General features: G+C 41.0%; 1 protein-coding gene across 2 annotated transcripts in view; it reads left to right on the top strand.

The window, feature by feature from the left end:
- The first annotated feature begins 564 nt into the window (after nt 1–564).
- DAD1 (defender against cell death 1) overlaps nt 565–10836 on the top strand; it is a 31608-nt gene continuing 21336 nt past the window's right edge. The window contains exon 1 of one of the 2 annotated variants that reach the window (XR_003614803.2): nt 565–872. Coding sequence is in view for 1 of the 2 variants with exons in the window: in XM_008158543.3 (XP_008156765.1) it covers nt 662–872 (211 nt within the window). In the remaining variant the exon portion in view is untranslated. The remainder of the gene's footprint in view (nt 873–10836) is intronic. The other variant, XM_008158543.3, reaches the window with a different exon arrangement.

Below are 10836 nucleotides of genomic sequence, written 5' to 3'. Positions count from 1 at the left end.
AGCACCTCCAGAGCCAGCTCAGGGCCCTTGTAGAGGTCAAGCTCACTCGCTCCCGACTCGCCGCACTTTCCTCCTCCAATAACCACTTCTAAACTGGTGCCTGAGCAGTTATTCGCTGCAGTGGTTTTCACTGCTGGTGGACTAACTTGACTTGTTCTAATGATCTGGGACAGGCATATGCAGCCAGAGCCAGGGCCGAGCTGGTACTGAACCTGGGGAGCGCCAGGCATTGACGTAAAACAGAACCAGTTAATCTTTGAGGAGCAAAGGGAGAGCGGGAACCCTCGGGTAGCTACTCGGTCCGCGGTAAAACTTCTCCTCTCCTTGGTTTCACTGTATCTTGTTGCCAGAGCAACTGCGAGCGTCACTAACGTGACTGCAAAGCTAGGGTAGAAAGAGTACACGTCTCCAGCCTAGACGGAAGATCCATTGCGCAGGCGCATTAGCTGTACTGGCGGAAGTTCGCAACAGTCGATGTATTCTGCGTCTGCGCATTGGTTGTCTCGCGCTTTGGCCCACCTCTACGCCTGCGCAAAATGGCCAATCGGGGCGGGTGGAGCTGGGTTACAGCGTTGCGCACGCGCGAACGCTATATCCGGTGTGGTGGTCGTTTCCTCTCGGAGTTTGGCGAGTGCGGGCCGGCGTTACCGATCTTGTAGTCATGTCGGCCTCAGTAGTGTCGGTCATCTCGCGGTTCTTAGAAGAATACTTGAGCACCACTCCTCAGCGTCTGAAGTTGCTGGACGCGTACCTCCTGTATATACTGCTGACCGGGGCGCTGCAGTTCGGTTATTGTCTCCTCGTGGGGACCTTTCCCTTCAACTCTTTCCTCTCGGGCTTCATCTCTTGTGTGGGGAGCTTCATCCTAGCGGGTAATGATTCTATAAGTAATCGCAGTAATGTTATTTTGGTGCGTTGCTTTTATTCTCACAGACCACCGCCTCGTGAGGTTGTGAGAGGAGCCTGCATTGCCCCCTTTTTTGTGAATGATGGGGAAATTGAGGCTCAGAAAGGTTGTCACATACCAAATACCCCCAAACCGCCTAGTCGCTGGGGTTAAATCTGTAAAAAAAAAACCGACCTTCATGCTGCTGCTCAACCTGGTGATCCACATCACTTCATTTTGGTCCAGGGAAAACTTCATTCCAATTTCCATTAGCTTTAACACCCTTTTGAAGTTGGTAGACTTTTAAAATGGAAAACGCACCTCTGACGCAGCTCTCTCACCTTGACGTAATCATTACCAATCTCCGGTGAAGTGTTTCAATGAACAGTGTAAGAAATATAAGTATGGGAGCTTTGCTTGTTGAATCATCCTTTACTTGACTTTGGCTTTTAGCTGCTCCTGCTTATTTCTTGTGGATGAAGATGTTATTTCACTACCCTGAACTCAGTTTTTATTCACATAGTTCTATTTTTTTTTTTAAACCAGAACTCAGTTTTTATTCATATAGTTCTATTTTTTTTAAACCAAGGAGTCATCCTTGACTTTAAAAAAACAACATATTTTTATTAATTTCAGAGAGGAAGGGAGAGGGAGAAGGGAAACATTTATGTGAAAGGGAAACATGGATCCGCTGCCTCTTGCATGCCCCCCCCCCCCCCCCCCCCCAGGAATTGAGCCCGCAACCCAGGAATCCAACTGGCAACCTTTTGGTGCATGGGATGACGCCCAGCCACCTGAGCCACACTGGTCAGGGTACATAGTTCTATTTTAGCATTATTATTCTTTCTTTCTTTTTAAATGTATAGTTTTTTAAAAAATATATACATATTTTATTGATTTTTTACAGAGAGGAAGGGAGAGGGATGGAGAGTTAGAAACATGGATCAGCTGCCTCCTGCACGCCCCCTACTGGGGAATGTGCCTGCAACCAAGGTACATGCCCCAGACCGGAATCGAACCTGGGACCCTTCAGTCCACAGGCCAACGCTCTACCCACTGAGCCAAACCGGCCAGGGCGCATTATTATTCTTTCTGATTCCTACTAGTGTTTGATATCTTGTAGACTGCCATATTTAATGAGAGCTAACTTTCCTCCATAAATTTTTGCCAAAAATCTGACCTTTTTTCTTGAACAGGGATTCAATGAATACTGAGTCCAGAATTGGGTCAGGGAGTGTTAGCTAGTCCAGTTTATAGGTGGCTACCACATGGATCTTGTCAGTCACTGGTACTGTCTGCTACATGACTTTAAAAACATACTAGAATTCATGTTTGTTTGTTTTTTCCAGTGATCATCATCAGGCCATCATATTTTGAATCTAATCACATTGGTATAATGGTAAAAGCTTTGGGGATACATCAAGTATATGTCCTCAAATAGTTTACAGTCTATTTAGGGCACAGACAAAATATAGCATTAAAATGGTCTGGAGACTTCATTTACATTGGAGACTTCATTACAGTTTTAAGTATAGATCTGTAGAATGCTTTTACACATTCAAATTACTAGTTCAGATTCAGATAAACTCTACCTTCTCTCTTTCTTAGAACTTAAAATAAGTCCAAGGACTTAATGACATATGCACTCACCTGGTCTGGCGTTTCAGTTAGCCTATTGATCAGTTGAATATTTCACTATCTTTACATTTTGCCTTAGATGACCAAGACCTGGTTCTTTGTGGCAGCATTTTGGCCTTCAGGAGTTGACAGGGTGCCATCATCAGATGCACCAGATACCCTACCCTCTTTGCTATAGACTCTTCCTCCCCTTACTCCAAATTCTGTTCATGACTAAGAATTTTTATTAGCTAGATGGGAGAAGGAATCTTGAGAAGCTCTGGTGAATTTTGTTTGGTGATTTTGTCTTTCAGGTCTGAAAAGGGTAGGAATAGGGTAGGGCCTAAAAGCTGATTAAAAAAAAAAAAGACATCTCCATGCTGAAATCACCCTGGCTTCATAAGTTTCTAGGGTTAAAATGACTCCTCAGGTCTACATGGACTACTAGAGTTGTATGCTAAAACCAGATTTTTTTGAGCAGATAATTTTTCCTTATGCCAAGTCCTGTTTTTGAAGCTGTTGTGGCTAAAGGAGAATTGGCAGATTCCCTTTTCCCCAATGAGAAGTCGATGGCTTGCCATTGAATAGAATACCTAGTGCAAGGGCACTTTAATAGTGGAGTCAGTTGGTGGGGGGGTGGATTTCAAAGCTGTTAGATACTAGTAACAGGTAATTGGGTCAGAGAAATTATAGTTCTAGGAAAAGAAAGGACGACAATTCAGTTACCATAGAAGGGTATCATTTACATTTCTTTTGATAGTGTCAACCTTACTAAATCCTACTTGCTCTCCCATTTGATAGCCCAGGTCCTCAACTGGAGACTAGTTTTTTAAAAAATATATATTTTATTGATTTTTTACAGAGAGGAAGGGAGAGGGACAGAGAGTTAGAAACATCGATGAGAGAGAAACATCGATCAGCTGCCTCCTGCACACTCCCCACTGGGTATGTGCCTGCAACCCAGGTACATGCCCCTGACCGGAATAGAACCTGGGACCCTTCAGTCCGCAGGCCGACGCTCCATCCACTGAGCCAAACCGGTTAGGGCTGGAGACTAGTTTTAAGGGGAAATATGTATTTAAAGTTTATCCTTTGTTCTGATTGTTGGGAAGGGAAACCTTGAACCTATTTATAGTGCTGATGTTTCTCACTTCCCTGTGGTTGTGTTTCCTGTTGGAAGAGAAGGGAGAAGGTCAGTTTGGCTGAGAAAGGGCATTGTAGGTGATTATGTTGATTGGTAGTAATGCATGCTGGAGCTTTGAGTGCGCAGGCCAAGGAATTTGAATTTTATCGTGTAGCTAATAGGAAAGCATCTAATGATTTTTTTTTTTTTAATTTGAGTAAGGGAGAGACTTAAAATTGGTGTTAGCATGTAGGATGAATTGGAGGGAAAAGTTTAGTCTGGTTCCCTGATTTCTATTTAGCAGTCTGTTCTCTTCCATTCCTTCTGTCTGCATTTATTTAGCATGTGTTCTTTGGAAATTGATCAGTACATTTTAAACCAATATAGAATGCTACCACACTTTTAAAAAGACTAGTGTTATTTGGGCCCGATGAAAATTGTCTGATTCTCCTAGTCCTTCATGCCTCGGAGACTTACTCATTGTTTTAAGAAAGAGCCAGAAATTTTCAAGAAAATTGCCATTGAGAAATTTGGTGTGTTTTTTGTTTTTTTTTTGTGTGTGTGTGTGGGGGGTGTCAGTGGAGGGATCAACAGTGTACAGTAAAGTAGGCTTTATAAGGACCTGAGAGGTAGAATATTTTTTTCTTCACTACAGATTTCAAACATCCTTAAGCAGTTGACTTTTTATATTGTAGTTAGATATCTCAAGAGGAGGACATCTGTCCCTTTTCCAGACTAACATTCCAGTGTTAAATAGCCCTTCTAGTTTCCTTTTTTACCTAACTGAAATCCCTCTTTCTGCTCATTTAAAGTGCTATGTAGGAGGGATAAGTGGAAAACAAAGTCTTAAAATTAGTCTTTGATCTTGAAATAATTAAAAATATATTTATTTCAGAGAGGAAGGGAAAGGGAGAGAGAGAGATGGAAACATCAATGATGAGAGAAAATCAATGATCGGCTGCCTTCTGTGTTTTGAGCCTGCAACCTGGTCATGTGTTCTGACCAGGAATCAAATTGTGACCTCCTGGTTCATAGGTTCACACTCAACCACTGAGCCAGCTGGGCTTGAAATAATTTTAAAAGTCATTTCACAAATTTGGTCTATTATGTTCTCTAATCTATATGAAACAATTTTGGATTAAAAAAATAGTTTTGTTTCCCCTAGTTTACAGATACAAAAGCAGTTTGATTTGAAAGACAAGGAAGCCTAATCCAGAATGTTTTCTGAGAGTGGTTGGGCTGTGTGGGCCGGGGATCAGAATTTTGGAGGGAATTATCCATCAGCTTTATGGACCTTTATATTATCTCTCATAACTGCTATCCAAGAGATTGGAAGTTTGCCAACCTTGTGCCTGAGAGTCCTCTAAATCTCTCATATCCATTGCTACCATCCCTTCCTTCCTTCCTTCCTTCCTTCCTTCCTTCCTTCCTTCCTTCCTTCCTTCCTTCCTTCCTTCCTTCCCTCCTCCCTCCCTCCCTCCCTCCCTCCCTCCCTCCCTCCCTCCCTCCCTCCCTCTCTCCCTCTCTCCCTCCCTCCCTCCTTCCTTTTTTTTTCTTTATTGATTAAGGTATTACATATGTGTCCTTATCCTCCCATTGGCCCTCCCCCCACTCATGCCCTCATCCCCCTGGTGTCTGTGTCGTTAGGCTTATATGCATGCATACAAGTCCTTTGGTTGATCTCTCTCCCCCCACCCTCCCCTAACTTTCCTCTGAGGTTTGACAGTCTGATCGATGCTTCTCTCTTCCTTTCTTTTTTTTGGGTTAATCCTCACCTGAGGATATTTTTCCATTGATTTTTTTAAAGAGAGTAGAAGGGAGAGGGAGAGACCAAAAGAAACATTAACATGAGAGAGACACATTGATTGGTTGCCTCCTGCATGCACCCAACAAGGGCCGGGGGAAATCTGCAACCAAGGTACATGCCCTTGACCAGAAGCAAACCTGGGACCCTTCAGTGCTCAGGCCAATGCTCTATCCACTGAGCCAAACCGGCGAGGGCTTCTTTTATTTTATTTTTAAAAATTTTTATTGTTGAAAGTATTATGTATGTCCACTTTTTTCTCCCGTTGACCTCTCCAGCCCGCCCCGTCCCCTGCCCCAGACCTTCACCACCCTATTGTCTGTGTCCATGGGTTACGCACATACCGGTATGCATTGCTACCTCTTTATCCTCAGTTGACTCAGGCTCTTATTTAGACTGCTGTAAGCTTCCTTACTAATAATCTCCCATCCTCCAGTACCTCTCCCTCCAGTCCATCTTCCACTGTGCTTGCAAGCTTGTTTTGACTTGCAGGTCTGATTGTGCTGCTCCCTACCTAAAATGTGTCTCTGGTTTCCAAGGAAAAATTACAATTTTTTTTTCATGGTATATAGGCTCTTTCATGATGTGGTCCTGTTCATATCTCCACTTTTATCTCTTGCTTTTACCACCTGTACTTTATCCTCCTGCATTATCGAGTTAGTTGTTATTCCCTGAACATCTCAAGCTATTTTACCTTTGCTCGACTGTCTGGAAAATTCCTTTACTTCTTAAACATCTCAGCTCAAGACCTTCTCTTTGGAGCCCTTCCCTGACTCTCCCAGCATAGGTCTTTTCTCCTATATTCCTATTTCACTGTGTGTGTGTGTGTGTGTGTGTGTGTGTGTGTGTGTGTGAGAGAGAGAGAGAGAAAAGAGAGAGAGAGAGAGAGAGAGAGAGAGAGAGAGAGAGAGAGAGAGAGAGAGAGAGATGGCACTGATACTGTGCTGTATTTGTTTACATGTCTTGTCTTCTCTCTGGAAGGTAAGGCCCTTGAAGGTAGGAACTGTCGTCATCTCTGCATGCACAGTGCTTAACATTGTATATGTTAAATTGTGAGCATGCCCATAATAATTTAAGGAATACTGAGCAATTTATGTGCCAGGTTCTCTGCAAAGGAACTGAGGACTCAACTGCAAAACACAACTGGTCTCTATTCTCTCAGTTTATAATCTAGTGGAAGGTGCAGACAAGTAAGTATGGATATAGTGCTGTGATGAAGTATTGGTGAGTATAGGAACACAAATGGGCACTCAGCCCTGCTCTGTGGTCTTATAACCCTTCCCTGGTATGTTTGCTTTTCTATACTGCTCTAGAACTTTTTTCTCCACTCTTTCTATATTTCCTCTTTTTCTGTATTCTCAGTTGATGATCTTGCTTTTTTTATTTATTTTTTCTTCTTCACTAAAAAAGTAGATAGGAATCCTTTCATCTTCCTACCAAGGAAACAGGAGCCCATCTGCACTTGTATTCCTGCTCTTTGGCTTACTTCCTGGGATGGTGGATGTGTCCCTTTCCTATCAAAGGCCAATTCCTTCACTTGTGTGGAGGATCCAGTCCTCTTGTTCACTCAGGGACTCAGCTTCTGCAGTCATCCTTTTATTCTGCATTATTAATCTCTCTCTCTACTTTATCCTTTCATCATACAAACATGCTCTAGTATTGTTCAATTAAAATTTTTGTATTTGACTCCAGATATCCCTCCTGGTATCATTCCATTTTTTTCCTTCTCCATCATCACAGAATTCTTAGAAAAAAATAGTTTAGTCGCTGTTTGTTCATTTTTCAGTCATTCCTTAACCTATTCTTGGTGGTGGTCTTTTTTCACCACTAAGTGAAACTACTCTTGCCAGATCTAATGGCATCTACCTCACCTTACCTGAATGTTCAGCAACATTTAACATTTAATGTAGTTGGCTGCTTTCTTCTGTGTGGAGTACTTCTCAAAACTTTTACTAAACTACACTCACCTTGTTTCTTCTCATCTCATTGGTTTTTCCTTCCTACTGTTGGTGATAGATTCTTCTCTGTTGGAGGGGTTCTTGATACCTTCTCTATATTTTGTTTTATAGGTAAATTTAAATAATGTCTATATAATTACAACTACCACATTTATATTTTTAATTCTGACCTGTTCCCTGAATTCCAGATTAGTAAATCCAGTTTCCCACTTGACATCTTCACTTGATGTCTGATATGCAACTCCAGATTGAACCTTCCCACCCAGTCATCTCCCTCAGTCTGACCTGTTATATACTAAGACATGACAAGATTGTTATTGCTACCTGGAATGCTCTGCCCTTAGATCCCGTCTTTGACCTTAAATAGCATCTTCTTTGAGAGGTTTGTGAACACCAAATAAAAAATAGCTTTCCAGTCACTCTCTTATTACCTTGTTTTATTTCCTTCATAGCACATATCTCTAAGTGATATTTCCTTGTTTATTTGTTTACTTATGTATTGTATGTTTCTCTCCACTTGAGTATAAGTTCCTTGAGAGCCAGATAGTTGTCTCTCTTGTTCTGTGTCATAATCCCAGCACATACTAGATGCTCAGTTAATTAATTAATTAATTAATTTTAACCTTTATTGCTGAGAGTATTACGGATGTTCCCCACTTTCCCCACATTGTCCCCCTCTACCTGGTTCCCGCCCCACCCACCCCAGGCCTTCATCACCCTATTGTCTGTGTCCATACGTAATGCATATATATGCATGTAAGTTCTTTGGTTAATATCTTCCTGGTCTTCCTTTCCCCCTCCCCTCTGAAATTTGTCATTCTGTTCCATGTTTCCATACCTCTGGTTCTATTTATTAATTAGTGTATTTTGTTCATTAGATTCCTTGTTCGTTTATTTTGATTTTTAGATTCAATTGTTGATACATATGCATTATTGTCATTTTAATGTTCATATTTTTGATCTTTTATTTCTTCTCCTTCTTTTTTCCTTCTCCTCCTCCTCCTCTTCCTCCTTCTCCTTCTTCCCCTTTAACATTCCATGGTTTGGTGGTGATGAACTCTAGCTCTTCCTTATCTGGGAAGCTCTTTATCTGTCCTTCAATTCTAAATGATAGCTTTGCTGGATAGAGTGATCTTGGTTGTAGGTCCTTGCTATTCATCACTTTGAATATTTCTTGCCATTCCCTTTTGGCCTGCAGAGTTTCTTTTTTTTTTTTTTTTTTTAAATATTTTTATTGAGGTATTATATGTGTACATATCTTACTATTACCCCCCCCACCCCACACCCACACATGCCCTCCCCCCCCAGAGTTTTGCGTCCATTGTTTATGCTTATATGCATGCATACAAGTCCTTCGTTTGATTTCATAACTCCCCCACCTTTCCCAAACTTTCCCCCTGTACTTTGAAAGTCTGTTTGATGCTTTACTGTCTCTGTATCTATCTTTTTGTTCACCACTTTATAATGTTCTTTACTATCCCTAAATAAGTGAGATCATGTGGTATTTTTCTTTCATTGACTGGCTTATTTCACTTAGCATAATGTTCTCCAATTCCATCCAGGTTGCTGCAAATGATGAGAATTCCTTCTTTTTTATGGCAGCATAGTATTCCATTGTGTAGATGTACCACAGTTTTCCGATCCACTCATCTGCTGACGGGCACCTAGGCTGTTTCCAAATCTTAGCTATTGTAAATTGTGCTGCTATGAACATAGGGGTGCATATATCCTTTCTGATTGGTTTTTCTAGTTTCTTCGGATATATTCCCAGGAGTGGGATTACTGGGTCAAATGGGAGTTCCATTTTCAGTTTTTTGAGGAAACTCCATACTGTTCTCCACAGTGGCTGCACCAGTCTGCATTCCCACCAGCAGTGCACGAGGGTTCCTTTTTCTCCGCATCCTCGCCAACACTTGTTGTTTGTTGATTTGTTGATGATAGCCATTCTGACAGGTGTGAGATGGTACCTCATTGTTGTTTTGATTTGCATCTCTCGGATAATAAGTGACTTTGAACATGTTTTCATGTGTCTCTTGGCCTTCCTTCTGTCTTCTTTTGAAAATATTCTGTTTAGGTCAGTTGCCCATTTTTTTATTGGATCATTTATCTTCCTCTTATTGAGTTGCATAAGCTGCCTGTAGATGTTGGAGATTAAACCTTTATCAGTGATAGCATTTGCAAATATGTTTTCCCATGCAGTGGGCTTTCTTGTTGTTTTGTTGATGGTTTCTTTTGCTGTAAAAAAGCTTTTTATTTTGATGTAGTCCCATTTGTTAATTTTCTCTTTAGCTTCCATTGCCCTAGGGGCAGTGTCAGTGAAGAAGTTCTTGTGGCATATGTCTGAGATTTTGTTGCCTGTGGATTCCTCTAGTATTTTTATGGTTTCCCGTCTTATGTTTAAGTCCTGTATCCATTTTGAGTTTATTTTTGTGTATGGTGTAAGTTGGTGATCTAGTTTCATTTTTTTGCATGTATCTGTCCAGTTTTCCCAACACCATTTATTGAAGAGACTGTCTTGACTCCATTGTATGTTCATGCCTCCTTTGTCAAATATTAATTGAGCATAGTGGTTTGGGTCGATATCTGGGTTCTCTATTCTGTTCCATTGATCACTATGTCTGTTCTTGTGCCAGTACCAGGCTGTTTTGAGAACAGTGGCTTTGTAATACAGCTTGAAATCTGGTATTGAGATCCCACCTACTTTATTCTTCTTTCTGAGGATTGCTGAGGCTAGTCGGGGTCTTTTTTTATTCCAGATGAATTTTTGGAGAGTTCTTTCTAGGTCTGTGAAATATGCTGTTGGTATTTTGATGGGGAGTGCATTGAATCTGTAGATTGCTTTGGGTAGTATGGACATTTTAATGATGTTGATTCTACCAATCCAGGAACATGGTATGTTCTTCCATCTGTTTACGTCTTCCTCTATCTCTTTTTTCAGTGTCCTGTAGTTTTCTGCGTATAGGTCTTTTACCTCCTTAGTTAAGTTTATTCCTAGGTATCTTAATTTTTTTGGTGCGATGGTAAATGGGATTGCTTTTTTAGTCTCTCTTTCTGTAAGTTCATTATTGGTGTATAGAAAAGCCATAGATTTCTTGGCGTTAATTTTGTATCCCGCTATATTGCCGAATTCATTTATTAAGTCTATTAGTTTTTTGATGGAATCTTTTGGGTTTTTTATGTACAATATCATGTCATCTGCAAATAAGGACAGCTTCACTTCTTCTTTTCCAATTTGGATGCCTCTTATTTCTTCTTCTTGCCTAATTGCGATAGCTAATACTTCCAGTACTATGTCAAATAGAAGTGGTGAGAGTGGGCATCCCTGTCTTGTTCCTGTTCTTAGGGGAAATGGTTTTAGTTTTTGCCCATTGAGTATGATGTTTGCTGTGGGTTTATCATAAATAGCTTTTATTATGTTGAGGTATGAGCCTTCTATTCCCACCTTGTT

The sequence above is a fragment of the Eptesicus fuscus genome, chromosome 5 (assembly GCF_027574615.1).
Source record: "Eptesicus fuscus isolate TK198812 chromosome 5, DD_ASM_mEF_20220401, whole genome shotgun sequence".
Classification (NCBI taxonomy): domain Eukaryota; kingdom Metazoa; phylum Chordata; class Mammalia; order Chiroptera; family Vespertilionidae; genus Eptesicus; species Eptesicus fuscus.
Note: the sequence above shows the minus strand (reverse complement) of the source record. Positions and strands in the feature narration are given on the sequence as shown.